At 33.5% G+C, this 15,715-nt stretch overlaps 1 protein-coding gene across 1 annotated transcript in view; it reads right to left on the bottom strand.

Moving 5' to 3' along the window:
* LOC149410200 (inactive dipeptidyl peptidase 10) overlaps positions 1-15,332 on the bottom strand; it is a 602,511-nt gene extending 587,179 nt beyond the window's left edge. The window contains exon 1 of the mRNA XM_089649019.1: positions 15,310-15,332. Within this exon, the coding sequence (XP_089505145.1) occupies positions 15,310-15,330 (21 nt within the window). The 5' untranslated portion in view covers positions 15,331-15,332. The remainder of the gene's footprint in view (positions 1-15,309) is intronic.
* Between the last annotated feature and the right edge of the window lie 383 nt (positions 15,333-15,715).

Raw genomic sequence — 15,715 nt, 5'->3', positions numbered from 1 at the left:
AGCAGATGAAAATCCTAGCTTTTTCATGTCTTGCGAATCGAGGACGATTTATTTAGTTTATTATTTAACCAAGCAAACTTTCAAAACAAACAACTATGGATATACCATACACAACGGTAGATACATAGATAATACCACTAATAGATGTGAAGACAACTCACTGGAGGCGTGACGCCACCCCCTCTAGTCCAGATTAGGACTGTTTAAGTCTAATCAAAAATTGGAAGCAAAAAAAGGTATTCTCCGTGGTCTGAAACATCACCATTATAGCTATCCAATGAAAAACTCTGAATGACTATGGAAAAAATGTTGACAGCTGAGAACTAGCTGAGTGGATGTTTGTGGAGGTTTCATATCTTAAACTTGAACCACGCTGTTATGCCATTGCCGTAAAGATTTGGCAGATTTGAATATATTGTTTATCTGATATTAGCGAGATGTACATCCGTTTTTAGTTCTCATCTCTCAATCGGAAGCAAAAGTGGCTCGTTAAGAAATTGTGAGTTGCCAACGCTTAATCTTCTTGACATCTCGAACATTAAATAGGAGTCGTTAACCAAACACAGGGGCGAATTTATTTATTTTTGTTTCTTATTTGTAATAGCATTAACTTAACTTGACCTCAAAATTGAATCCGTTTACTTTTTCAGCCTGTATTCCCGTGTTCCCACCAAAATTGGATTGTGCGTATTGGATCGTTATTATATCATGTATCGTGCAATTTTCAATTCCAACATTACACCTTATTCGTTAGTGATTTTACCTGTTATCTATAATTTATCTTATCATTTTTCTGTTATGAACGGAGAAATTAATGTCAAAACTCGATACGGTCATAAGAAATATCATAATATTAGAAAATCTTTAATGTTGTTAATTATATTTAAAGGAATTAAAATTTCAAGTAATTTTATTTTATTTTCACGACAGCTCGATTGATTTTCTCAGCATAACAAGTTTTCACATGATAAAGCGCTGTTCTGAGAAAATGAGCTGAAAAAAAAGATACTTTTAAGCTTATTTTCGCAGGACATTGCTTCGTCAGATAGAGCCTTTTTGTCGTGAGGAAATATTTCGACATTTCAAGCATTCTATTTTTAAAATAATATTTTAGGCTTATGAGTTTGGTAAGCTCCAAATGAGAATTATATTGTCTATAGTCGCGCCTTTTGTGTGTTTCCTTTATCCTTGTCGATGTTACGTGACGTAAACGTTTCACAGCTTAGTAAATATTGTCATATCTATGGTTAAATAGTGTACCTATTTTTTTCATAAAAAAACGTACAGAGTTATCAATCTATTGAGTGGTTTATTTGGTTTGCATTGCGTGTGACAAGTATGTTTTTAAAGCATCTCTTTCCATAGAAAAATGTATGTATTGTAATAAGTCCAGATATCTTAATGCATTGCTTACGTAGCGTACGTCAACGCAGTGTGTTTCTACCTTTACGCTCACCTCACGAAATCAATTGATTCGCAGGGAATCCTTAAGGGTGTGAATCGAACGTGAAACCTGTAATACATAATATTAATTCAAGTATGAAAACGGTAATGGTGTGCCAGTAGTTTTTAGATTTGTGCAGTTTATTAAAAACAGCGTATTTTTACCGAACAATTAGAATTTCACTTCTGAACCCTGGAACTAACCAAATGCAATTTAATAAAAAATACTTGTAAGCTGGAATTTAAGCTCGCGACTTTCAGTTTCGTAGTTGAAGGCCCTACTCATCGGCCACGAAGGCCGTCATTTACTGTGTAAAACTTTTATTAATGTAATTTTGAATTTTTGTTTGCTGAGAAGCTCTAGAGAGTGAACAACTGTGTCATTATTCTAAAATACAAGAGTCAAATTCAAATCTCACTCAAATTTTGAATTTCGACCCAATGAACCGATTTTATTTTTTATATTTCAAAGTTACTAGAGAGAAATTTTATTGAACTCTTTATTTTTAGTCAAATATAATTGCCAAAGTCACCTTTTTATGGGAGTACATCCAAAAATAAAAATAAAGAACTTATTATGAAAATGAAATGTTATTATGTATTTTAAATAAATGATAGAATAAGTCAGGGAAGCCCGAGGAAGACTTGGCACGATCAAGTGATTCAGATACGTGAGTCAGGCCATGCTGCAGGTGTCATAATAATAAAGAGTTTGTATGAGACGATTTATGAATGTGAATGAGGCTAGGACTATGTTATTTGGCGGCCGGTCCTTGCTGCCTACTCCTGCGGGGAAACGGCGTGATGGTTAATTAGGTAGTTACTATACATATGAATTACTATGTCACCAGTTATGTTTATATTTTGCACAAATAAATATAAAAAAAATAGCAGTTAACGGAAAATTTCAAGAAGACTTATATAAACCGACTTGAAAAACACCCTAAGTTAACATTTCACACAAGATCTTTCGACTCCTAGGCCCCAGAAAAGCTGATGAAATTGAAATTAGATGCATTAATGACAAAATCCAAACTATGAAAAAATATTTTAAAACAACAAAAAAAATAAAAAAACAGTTTCCACTTCAATTATAACCTAAATTTCATTCGTTTTCCATAAATGACAATTACTTTTCCAAATACATACATAACCTTGTGTTTTATTGGTTCCATGATAACTCAATACAGTGATAATTCAACACACTTTTAAAAAGTGATATAAAGTCATTAGAAACGATGAAAAAAAATTTTAAGCCTAACCTAACCTAACCGTCTTAACCCAGTAAATAAAGTTTTTGTTTCATCACTTTCCCAATGTTAATACTATTTTATTTATTTATTAATTAACTAACGGACTTACGTCCAATATATTACAAAGCGACACGAGATTTTGGACAATTTACAATGCAAGAGTAAAGGATGGTATATAAAAAAAGAGACAAACAGGGAAAACATAAGAATATAGAAATGAAATAGAAGTGTCAAGTCAAGTCAAGACCTTGCTAAAAATAAAGTGAAACAAAATATCCTCAATTGCACAGTGAGCGACAGAAAACATTCTGACTTATACCAAAAAAATCAAGGTCTTGACGTGAGTTGACCATTCTACATATTCTGGAAAATGGAGAATTATAAGCATAATTAGTCGAGTGTTGATTGATATATGGCTTTTTTAAACGTATTTCTTATAAAAAAATAATAATACATTCAGTAAATAATGTTGTTATTTTAAAAAGCTTTGGTCGATTTTGCCCCAAGTAAGAGAAAAAATAAATTTAACTGCGCATCCAGACACGCCCCCGACACACTTCTATTAATCTATTCAGTATTTGTTACCCAAGCGTTGCCCAAACGTTCTCCTTTGTTCGAGCGTAGGCCCGGAGTTCGTATCAAGACGTTCCTTGCTGAGGGCGAAGCCAAAATACTTTACAATAAATTAAAAAGGAACGGCGAATGAGAAATTATTATTGTCCTTTTTAATTATCACGCAATAATGAATCTTGTAAACCTCGCGATAAAAGTTTAGAAGATCCCTCTTCATCATTTGAACATTTCAATAAAATTAGCATTTTTTAATCCTTGTTTAGGCGGCCCTTACGATGTTTCTCAAACTTATCATTCTTGCTTTATTTTCAAACAAAATAAAACGTTTAATCATTGAAGACAATATAAGCGACTCTCAAACGACAATATTTTCTTCAATGATTAAATATTACAATTTGAGGTTATAAAATGAGGTTAAATAAATACCTACTTCTAGAAAAGTCAATAAATGTCGCACATTAAAATAAAAATGTATATATTTATCCAAGATACTATATCTAGATTGCGTTTAGTTCGGGACAATACATACAGTAGTTGGATAGTGAGTAGAAGATGTTGAATATGACCGAAGGAGGATATGGTCGAATTAGCTTAGTGGTAGAGCAAAACCACGGCAAGGCTGATTTCCTGGGTTCAATTCCTAAATACGGCCAAATATATTACTGATTTTTCTGTTTAAATTTTCGTTTATGAGTCGCTAGTATTGTCTTCATTGATTAAATAATACAATTTGAGGTTTAAATCTTTACATTTTTCAAAAATAAAAAAATAAATACTTCTAGAAAAGTCAAAAGATGTCGCACATTAAAATAAAAATAAAAAGAATTATTTATCCAAGACACTGTCTAGATTACGTTTAGTTCGGGAAGAAACTTACAATCATACGTAAATATAGAAACCTATTTTTTATAATGGAAAGAGTCTTGCTTTTAGGAAACATCTAATTATTCACGTAGGTTATATATTTTTGAATACCTCACAAGAGTCTCAACAGCTTCAAACTTTAATTTCTAGTGTAGTGTGACTATGGCACCCTAAATAATAAATGGGAAGTACCTTGTTATTCAGATCTGGTCATCAAGTACGGTTAAAGTCTTTTAAAGCAACGCGATTGATTTTAGATGGTGGACTTTCGCAAGGACAATACTGTGAGTATCTACTACTCTGGAACGTGCCTCAAACGTATTGTACTCGTACCTAAATTATTTAGTAATAACCTTTAAACGATATTCTCGTATAACATACTAAAAAAATGCATTTAAGGGTTTCCGATCAAGCTTGTATGAATAGTTTTGTGAACAACAAACCCCGCGTCCAAGCTCGTATGAATGGTTTTGTGAACAGTAAACCCCGCGTCCAAGCTTGTATGAACAGTTTTGTGAACAGTAAGCCCGCGTCCAAGTTTGTATAAATAGTTTTGTGAATAGTAAGCATCGCGTCCAAGCACGTATGAATAGTTTTGTGAACAGCAAACCCCGCGTCCAAGCTTGCATGAACAGTTTTGTGAAAAGTAAAAACGCGTCCAAGTTTGTATGAATAGTTTTGTGAAGAGTAAGCCTCGCGTCCAAGCTCGTATGAATAGTTTTGTGAACAGCAAACCCCTCGTCCAAGCTTGTATGAACAGTTTTGTGAAAAGTAAACACGCGTCCAAGCTTGTATGAATAGTTTTGTGAATAGTAAACACCGCGTCTAAAAAATTTCTAATTTTCTCTTATTCAATAAATCAAAATCAAAATTTCCTCTCAAATCATAAGATTTTTAAGTAGATATTTAAATGCCCACCTACCTTATTTTAAATCAGGAACTTTACAATCTGTTCAAAGTAACGTCACTACCTCAATGACAATTCTATTTCAAAATTTCTTCATTTTCGTCTTCGTTAGATAACAGATTTTATAATATTGATAAAAATGCGAATTAAAAAGTCCAAATTAATAATTTTCAACCCTTACTTTTAGAATCGCAGCTTCAGGGTAATGAGGCTGTTTTTATTTAAGTTTCGAGTTAACGGTTGCGTGACAACGAAAAGGCTCTGCATATTAATGTAGTAAACCCTCCCCCACTCCTTCCACACTGTAAGGACATTTAAGCACTGAGATTTAATGAAATATACACGCACAAGCAATGAAGGGAAGAAAAGCTATTTTTTAAATGTCGCAACAAAATGTAGGCCTAAAATTACAACTCATTATTCTTCCTTCAATCTTCAATCTTCATTGTACTTTGGTATTTATATTTATTTGTATTTGTATTAATGACATTTATTTCAAAGATTTTTATTTTGAACCAGCTGAAGAAATAGTTTTTGTAAATCCTAATTGGATTTGCTTTAAAAATGTCAATTAAAAGCATATCCAAGTTATAGAGTTCATTTTTTTATGTATGGTTTGTAATTTATATGTATAAATTACAAACAATACATAACAAAATGAACCTTTGTCTGTCCAACTGGGAAGGATTCCCGTTTCAGCACAGCCAAATTGTGTATTTAGTACATAATATTCTTGCAATGGAATGGCGATGCTGTCAAAACAAATTTTGGGAACATTGTTGATTGCATTCGAAGTGACAGGATGGTTTTTTTATCCTTGAAAGAATCGCAAAGATGTAATTTATTACTAGAGTCAATTTGGATAACATTAGTAATTGCATTCAGAACAGATGAATGGTTTCTTTCGGGACATCACAAGTCTTAGTCTGAGATTCTTTCCAGGGCATTTTGGAGAACATTTACAATTGTATAGTTAGAATTTTCATATTTATAAATTAGTATAAGACATATGAATCCTATAGTACTTTTTTTAGAATTTCTTAGGTGATAGAAATTACACATTACTAGACCAGAATATATGCCGTATGACATATGAATTTCCAATTTTAAAATTTCGAATCTTTATTTATTAAATGGCTATTCATTATTATACAGTAATCGTATAATTGAATCAGGGTTTCCGGTAGATTATAAATTCAACATTAGTAGAAACCTTAACTAACCTTTCAATTCATCAAAATACAATAAAAATGAAAAGAAACACTTTTCTAATGTAAATAGCGCACAAGAGACCCAACTGTCCGAAGCCAGTGGGATTATGAAATCTAAAATCGAGATATGGAATAGCGAAGAAAAAGAGCTGAGGAAGAGAAATATTGAAATGTCTCTACCTCTCTATTCCGATCTGGTCACCAAACACAGCTAAAGTCATTTCAATCAACACTTAAAATCTGAATGGTCGTCTTTCACCAGGGCGATACTGAGAGTGTCTAATACTGTTGGTATTTTCTAAAAATAAAACAAACACTTAGATGATACTTGTAAAAAATTGCAAATAAATGCGACACGTCAAAATATGTACATACTAACAGAAGGACAAACCTCGAGAATCTCTAAATAGTATAAAATAATTAAAATATTGAAGACAATATTAGTGATTTCTAAACGAAAATCTGATACAGAAAAATCAGAAAAGGAAACGGTCACATCTGGGACTCGAACCCAGGACCTTTGTCTTTCCGTGACAGTGCTCTACCAACTGAGCTAATCCTGGGTTCGAGTCCCAGATGTGACCGTTTCTTTTTCTGATTTTTCTGTTTCAGATTTTCGTTTAGAAATCACTAATATTGTCTTCGATATTTAAATATTACAATTTGAGGTTTTACTCAATAAAGTTATTCCGAAAAATAAGTATAAAATAAATTCGCTTTCTGCGTCTGTTTGTTTGTGCACTTAGTTCTTCAAAATTATGCGACAGATTTTGATTTTGGGTTTTCTTTATAATTTAGAGAATTTCTCCCAAAAGGTTAATATATATAATACATACAAATTATATTTATAGAAAGTAGAGAAAAGTCGATGTTTTGTAATCAACTCGTAATTTTTTTTTCGGGTGCTTACATTGCTAACCCTGGCTAAACCTTATGAGATACATAAAAGTAATGTACTACGGAATTGTATATCTTAAAAAGGCCTACAGAAAAATTCAGGATGGTATATGTTTATCTCCTAATGATTACTCCCAGTACACATCAGCTAGGTATTATAATAGTTACGACCTTTGACAACGAATTTCATATTTTTAGATGGGAATAATAAAGTCGTAGATGCTTACGACATCATTTGAAATACAAAAAAGGACATGGTTTAAAAAACTCATTTATTTCTTTTAATATGAAAGGGTCGTTTGATAAATGATTGCTAAGAGATGAAGTCTAAAAATGTTTCCGTTCATCAAATTCGTACAGTTTTTTGAACACCGCAAACACATTTCTTTTCTACTATGACAAAAATCTATTTACCATCTGCAAAAAATAATATTACCGTATACATCACCTCGGAACAGACTCAGCCTCGTGAGGTGGTTCGAATAAAAAAAACAATAACGTACTTTCATATCTGGTAGTGTTTTATGTACTTTCTTATGCGGAAAAATTAAATAATGTATGAAATTATGTATTAAAATTATATTATAATAAAAAAGATAAATTTTTGGGATCGCTGGCCACGCTTAGCCACTGGAGCGATTGTTGGCAAATTATACCATGTTTGCAAAACGTTTTGAGCGATTGCTTGTCATAATGTGCCATTTTTATAGAACCTACAAATTTGGGATAAGCGGCGATATTAAGGTAGATTCATTGGCTTTAAAAGCTCAGTAACCAGTTCATATGTTTCTATATTAATAGAAGAATTATATTAATTAAATAATATGAATAATGTAAATATATGCACAACCGAGTGGTTAATACAAGCTCGAGTGGTTAATACGAATATTTTTCAGATAAAACCGTTTGATTCACCTCAATTACTATAATAATAATAATAATAATAATGTTTATTTCAGCTGGACAGAGCGGTGTGTGCAATGCTCTGCCTGCCATAAAAGTTTACATTTAAGTTAATACATAAAAATAAAATGAATAAAGATATAAATAAAAATAATAAATAAAAAATCAATACATTGATGTGCACATTAGGACTTTATGGTGGCTTGAGTGAAATTCTCCATCTCCGGTGTAGAGGCGCTCCCTGCCACTGGGCAACGGCCTGGACAAGAGTGTTGTCCGATCTCTGGTAGCGCTGACTCGTCCCGGCTATTCTGTGGCGCATCAAAGCAGCGAACCCATGCACCCTTCCTTCGGTGAACATCTGTGAAGCGCTGCATCGCCAGGGGAGGCCAAATAGGGCTCTGTATGCGTGGTTGTACTGTACTCGGAGTGTGTTCATGACGCCTTGTGTGTATGTCGTCCATAGCTCGCTAGTGTAGAAGCTCATACAATATGTTTGGAAAAGTTGCTTCTTCACCGGAGGACTGCATTTGTTGAATCTCCTGGCAAGCATGTTAGCTCTCACACTCAGTACTCTTCTTTGACGTTCTATGTCTTTTTTATCATTTAGGTCATCGGTGATGACATGCCCCAAATATTTGATTTCGCTGCAAATTGTCAGGTTGGCCCCGCCGAGACGTATGGGTGGAATGACAGTGGGACCAGTATTTGCTTTAAATATCAGCAGGGATGACTTTTTAGCATTGTACATCAGCCCATGACTGTCAACGTAAGCTTCGCATATTGCCAGAAGTTTTCTCATCGCTCTTATCGATGGAGCTAGTATGACCATGTCGTCTGCATAGCTAATATTGTTCATACATACCCCGGCAATATGGCATCCGATTCTTGTCGTATTTAGTGTTTTACTAAGTTCATCCATATACACGTTGAAAAGCACTGGGGACATTGAGCCTCCTTGTCTAACGCCGCACTTTAATTTGGCTGCTTCTGATAGGCTTTCATTCCATCTGACAAAGTTTTCCTGTTGGTTGTACCATGTTCTCAATATATTAACAATTTGTGGTGGAACTTGTCGTTCGGTCAGTTTTTTCCACAACGCATTATGACAAACCCTGTCAAAGGCTTTGCTTAAGTCTAGGAAGCATGCGTACACCGTTGTTTTTCTGGCTTTATAGTATTCGATTGTTTGTTTCATGCTATATATGGCCGTATCAGTAGAGCATCCAGCTTTGAAGCCCATTTGAGAGTCCTCTGTATTGAGCTTGTCTTCCGTTAAATTTAAGATGACCTTTTCGAAGATTCTTGCAATTATTGTGGCAAGAGATATGGGTCTGTAATTAACAGATGATGTCAAGTTCAACTGGCGGCTTTTTGGGATCGGTATTATTATTGTTTTGGACAGCTCTTTCGGAATGTGTCCGAGGCCGATCATGGCAGTGAAGAGAGAGGCAAGCAGTATTGTTAAATACTCCCCCGCATGCTTTACATGTTCTATCACTAGTCCATCGTGACCTGCAGATTTACCTCCTGCCATGTTGCGTATTGCTCGCTGGATCATCTCAGGTAATATGACGATGGACGGCTGTTGTTCTGGTTGATGCGTTTTTGTCTCAATCTCTTCAACCATTATTTGCGGTTGATCTGGTGCGGAGCAGAATGTATTTCTGAAAACTTCAGCAATATCTTTATTTACAGATTTTCCATCAATCTGGCTCGGTGCGGTGTATTTCGCTTTCAATACGGCATTGGTTTTATTCCAGAAAGATGAAAAATTCTTGCATTCAAAGCTGTTCGCTATTTTGTCCATTTTGTTCTGCTCAAAGCTTCTTTGACAATTCTTATATTTTTTCTTAAAAAGCAATCTGGTTTCTTTTCTAGCTTCCATGATGGGACCTTCAGTAGGTCGTCCATTCTGCAGCCAATTTATGTGTGCATTTCTAGACGCTTCATAATATAAGGCGACCTGCTCATTCCAACCCGCTGTAGCCTTCCATTTTCTCCCATTTTTTGGCCTTCTCCCTGTGTTAAACGCAGATACAGCTGAGTTACTCAATGCTTGTACAATGTTTTTGTATAGGTCATCGATTTGGGCTACATTCATCGTGGTGCTGTCATAAGTTTCTGTGTTGGTTCCATAAATTATCTGAAGTTGACCTATTGCAAATTGGGCATACCTGGAGTAGGACTGCACTTCTACATGACTTTTGGGCCGCCATCGACACGGATCCTCTACTTTTGTGTGACTTGCGGTATATGTGGGTAACCCATTAGTTCTTAGAGTGGTGTGCATTGGTCTATGATCAGACCAGTCGGACTTGTAGTCAATATACATATTTTCTATTGTATTGAGTACTGCCTGAGTCACTAGACAGTGGTCGAGCCACTTCGTGGTATTATGTGCATCGCTTACGTATGTGTAGGAGTCAAGCGGGAGTATGTCAACATCCGCAATTTGTAGGTTATATTCGGAGCAGAATGATTTAAGCTCACGTCCAAATGGCGAATTCATGTCGGCATTAAAGTCTCCCAGAATAATACAATTAGGGTTGTCTCTTTCCTCAATTATCGTGTGCATTTTTGATAGACAGGATAAATATTCCGGTAAATTATCAGTGTTGTCCACTGGCATGTATACACTCATGACAAGTAATGTTCCAGTGTTGAGTGTGATATCAATCGCTATTATCCTGGGAGTTGATACAAGACAACTATTTGCATTTGAGGTGATGGAAAATAATACATTTAAAATTACAATTACATTAAAAATTGCTTTCGTTTTATGGGGTGACAGTCATTTACAATATTTTCTGTCTATGTCATTTTGTAATTGTGATGTATGGTAATAAAGTTGAGTTTTTAAGCGATAGATGGCGCTAGTCGTAAATCTTACTCCAGAGTCCGACAGATGTCGTTAGAATGTAACTATTACTTGTGAGATGAGATTGACAGGGAACAAGCTTCTTGAACCAGAGAATTACCAACCCTCGGGTAATGAACAGTGTAGCTAATTCCAGACCTATTATTTGTAACGTAAATAAACACGTAAACAAACAAGTAGAACCTTTTACTTTTTAACAAAGAGTTCCCAACACAGAAATCTGCACAGTTAGGCAGATATAACAGTAATGTTGGTATTTATGATACAGGGGGGCTAGAAGAAACGCCATTACAATTAAATCTATGCTGTCAATATATGATTGTAAATTAAAAATTATTCTACATTCATACTTGAATTGAATATTTAAAATATAAATACTGATTTTATTTTTTCTGTCATTTTCATAATATTTTGTAAACAAAAACCTAGCTAATAACTGCCATCTCAACACAGGAGTTTCATGCCTAGTGAGATGGACAATACGTCATTATCGTAATTAAATATAAACTTAAAATAATAAATAAAAAAATAAAAATATAATTTAACATTAATTACAAAAACTTTCTAAAAACGTTTTCAAAAAAACTTGACCTAATTTATAATTTATACATAAAACCATGTACAGTGTGACCTTAGAATGGTGTACCCTAGTAAAGCCACAATCTTTTCGACTTTTGCAAAAAAAATAACAATTTTTATGTAAAAATTAATAAGGGCATAAATAAATAATTAGATTAATCGAGGGTTAATAATGTAATTAAGTCGCTTACCAATATTTGACGTGATACTCTTCCGATTTTGCCACCATCGATAGAAGTTCAATGATAAGTGGTGTATTGGACTTACCTGTAAGTAAAGATATACAAAAAATATTAATCATAAAAAAAAACGTAACAACCTGACAAATCTTAGTTTGTTACTATTTAATATTGTTGCAATACACGCATTTTGCATTTAGAAAATGAATGTTATAAAATATTGAAAATATATTAAGAATCTCTTCAATTTATTCGTAATCCGGTTAAAAACGGGATAGCAGGCCTTTAACGAATGAAATGGATTTTGTAAGGTTTTTTAATAAAATTTTAGTAACACGAGAATGTGTTATCGCGATGTCGGAAGACGTTTTTTAAAAAATTCAATTTCTTTCGCATTTCATCATTTGACATTATCAGGATAAATTCAGATGCATGAACACATATTCCGATATATTAGGAATGTACTAAAAGATTAAAAAGAAACGGCCTGCTATTCCGTTTATAACCGGATTATAATAAATCAGCAATACTCATTTTTCAGTGCACTAGGTTCACTTTTGAATTTACGTATCTCTGTTAGAAATGAAAAAAAAGTTTAAAAGTGTGATAAACTAGAAAACAGTAACCTCTCGAAGAATTGAGACTGATCTGCTAAGCAATTCTAGTGGCAGTTAAGGATAATAAAAGCTGGTACACTGTTATTCAATTAAATCCTTGTTTAGGATCAAACAGGAGAGGATTTGTCGAATGTTAAGCACCGTTGCCCTCAAAGCAAGGCCTAGTAGAATCCTTAATGAACCACTTTAAGCGTTAATAATGCAAACTGATTAATGATGATCTATAGAAGGCAGTAAAAGGGTTTTAAAATCTTCGCGTCTCAAATTAAATTCTTACATCATTTGGTATATAAGTTTTCTTTCTTATCAGCAGGGATCACGCGTACATTTCATGATAAAACAATTTCATTAGGCAATTATTCGTTATTACCTACTAAGGTATGTGACATTATTAACACTGGTAACAGTGATGTGTGTGTTGTATGTAAAAAAATATATCTAGTTTATTGATTACTCATTTTTTTTATTTTTTTTAATAGGTACAATATTTTTTACAATTCAGGTTTTCCAGTAATGTAGGCCTCACTGGGTGGCTTGCCCGTGCTGAGGCCTTCATTTTATTATATGAAATATAAACTACATAATACATTTAATGAGAAAAATTATACATTATAATTAAAAATACATAATAATATATTTAAATTTTTAAAAAATAGTACATTGAAAATAATCTTGTGTGTTTGTGAGTGATGTGTGTTTATATTGGTTTTGTGTGTTACGTGAAGGTTTTATTTGTATTTTATGCTATGATATTTTGGTAATATTGTCTTTTTTGTTCTTTAATCCATTTTTTAATTTTGTGTGTGAATTTATTTTTATTTTCCTCAATTCTAATTTCATGTTTTAAACTGTTGAAAGCTTTTATTGCATGGTATTGGTAGTGTCTTTGTCCAAAGCTTGAATTTACCGTCGGAGTTTTTATGTTTTCTTTGTACGCTTGTCTAACTGGTCTGTAAGGACGGGTTGTTTCGGAGAATTTGAACAATTCATCAAATTTCAACGTTCATTTCCGGGTTCTGTGAAAGTCCTATTCAAGTTCTGTTATTATATCATTATAGGCTAGTTGCTTGACAAAACTGAAATTAAAACAAAACTTGAAAAATTTTTTCACAGAACTGGAAAATCAACGTTGAAATTTGATGAATTATTCAAATTCTCCGAAACAAACCGTCTTTAGTGTTATTTTGTGTATGTTGAATTTTTTTTTTTGTCAAAAATGTAGTTTAGTAATGTTTTAACGTATAATTGGCGTATATCTAGTACGTCACAGCTGTTGAATATTTGGTCTGTATCAGTCAGTCTATGTTTTTTTAGTATTACCTTTAAGATCGTTTTCTGTGCGGTTTCTATATTTAATTTTCTGAATTTTCCATGCATTGATATTATTATTATATGGCAACACTTTTTATTTTTTGGTTGGCACTTCTGAAATGTGAGACTAATAAATCGTCACTAATTTGATTTTCTTATGTCATAATTGATAAATAAACCATGGTTTCTATGTATCGCGTACGAAATTTCAAAACCCTATAACTCAGTTAATAGTGCCGACCCCCACCTAATTCTTACAGATTCGGATTCTCCAGCCCTAAATTAGTCTAAATCAAGTTCAATTTTGGTTATTCGAGTGACTCCCATAAACCGAATTTTACCCCTTGTTGCTCCTCCCCAAGCAATAATTCCATATTCTATTATTGATTGGCAAAGTGCAAAATATATTGTTTTCAACTGTTTTATTTTATATATGTTTCTTATGTTTAGGAAAATGTGTATTGTTTTGAGAAGTTTATTTGTGATTTGTTTGATGTGAGGTATCCATCTAAGGTTATGGTCAATTACGATTCCTAGATACTTTATTTGTTCTGTTTTTTCTAGAGGAGGGCAATCGCAGATGTTGGTGTTTAAACATTAATACCCTATCGGGCTTATAAAGATGAAATTGACAGTTTATGTTTGTAAGCGTAACATAATACATGGATAATAGCATAACTATATACAACAAAAAATAAAATCAAAAACTAATACTAAGATTAACATCAAATGCAAATAATAACACCTGATATTGTAAATAAAGCAATGTTTCAAATATAAAGTACACATGTACATTGTAAATTCGTATATGCACACAGTTATTCATGTTTTTTGAAAACCAGTAAGGCTTATGTTAATAAGATGATTATGTTTATTTTATATCCGTAAAAAATAACGAAATATTATAATTGTAGGATTTGTGAAGCTGAACGTGGATATTTATAAAAAAATATTTTACTCGGGATCATTGCACTTCAAAAGAAGAAATTTACCTATCGAGTGTTCGTGAACTTGGAAAAATATTACGATATTTGTGGCGACACGTCAATGATTTTCCGCGGAACATTCTAGCATGCAATAATTAAATACCTACGTAGCATTATCATTTCTAGACAGCCCGGCGACGTCTTCCCGTAACTTGAGAAGTGCTGATTAATTTAATCAGCACTTCTCAAGTTACGGGTCTGGAACATTCCCGCCTTTCTGAGATTTTCGATTATAAGGCATGCGGTTCTATATAAGCAGAGTCGCACAGCGCTGTGTACATCGCGGGAACTTGTAGTTGCGCTTAGGCCTGGCGACCACTTATCCGGCCTGCGCTTAGGTCCTGTGATATCTTTGCTGGCCTAGCTTCCCGCACTGCAACTCCGTTGTGCTGTTCCCCGTTCCACTGGACCTACTTCGGAGAAACAACCCGAGTTGTCTTGGTAACGTATCTTTATTCTATTACTTTATCTAAGCATTTGTCGAGCATTTAAAGAAAACAAATATGTAATTCAAAAAAAAATTATTCATCAATGAAAAAAATGTGGTACCTATTTTATCGCTTGTTGTATTAAAATTAAGATATCATTGAATAATGTTTTGCATTACGCGGGAATTTTTCTCATTTCTATTACTTACTTACTCATGCACTAAAAATCGAAATTAATGTAATGATTTAAATAATAAATAAAGTAAAAATTTCAAACCTCTTCTTTGTCCTTTCTCATACTCCCTCCGTGCCCTCCGCCCGTACTCTGGACTGTGTTCATCGTAACGTCTTTGTTATCTGTTCAGGAAACACGAAGAAGAAGAAGACGATCTGTTGCCGATGTAATCTTCCCGCCCTTTTCAATCAATCATCCGCCATCTTGAAATAATTCCATTATTTGTCTTCACGGTGTTCTAAATTTTAACCGCACAGTCACAATCGTAACACTGGCAACTCCATTACTTGCAGATTTTAAACTGAGTTTTATTTCTACTTGTCTACTAAATAGGCACTGTGTAATTCTACACTTAGTTTATCACGTTGTAAAGTTCTTGAAAAGGAAAACAAAACACGCTAAAGATTTGTTATTTAGATAACTTTAAAATAACAATTTCTACCGATTT

The sequence above is a fragment of the Hesperophylax consimilis genome, chromosome 28 (assembly GCF_061612785.1).
Source record: "Hesperophylax consimilis isolate HC1 chromosome 28, BYU_Hcon_1.0, whole genome shotgun sequence".
Taxonomy (NCBI): domain Eukaryota; kingdom Metazoa; phylum Arthropoda; class Insecta; order Trichoptera; family Limnephilidae; genus Hesperophylax; species Hesperophylax consimilis.
This window is presented reverse-complemented; position numbering and strand designations above follow the sequence as displayed.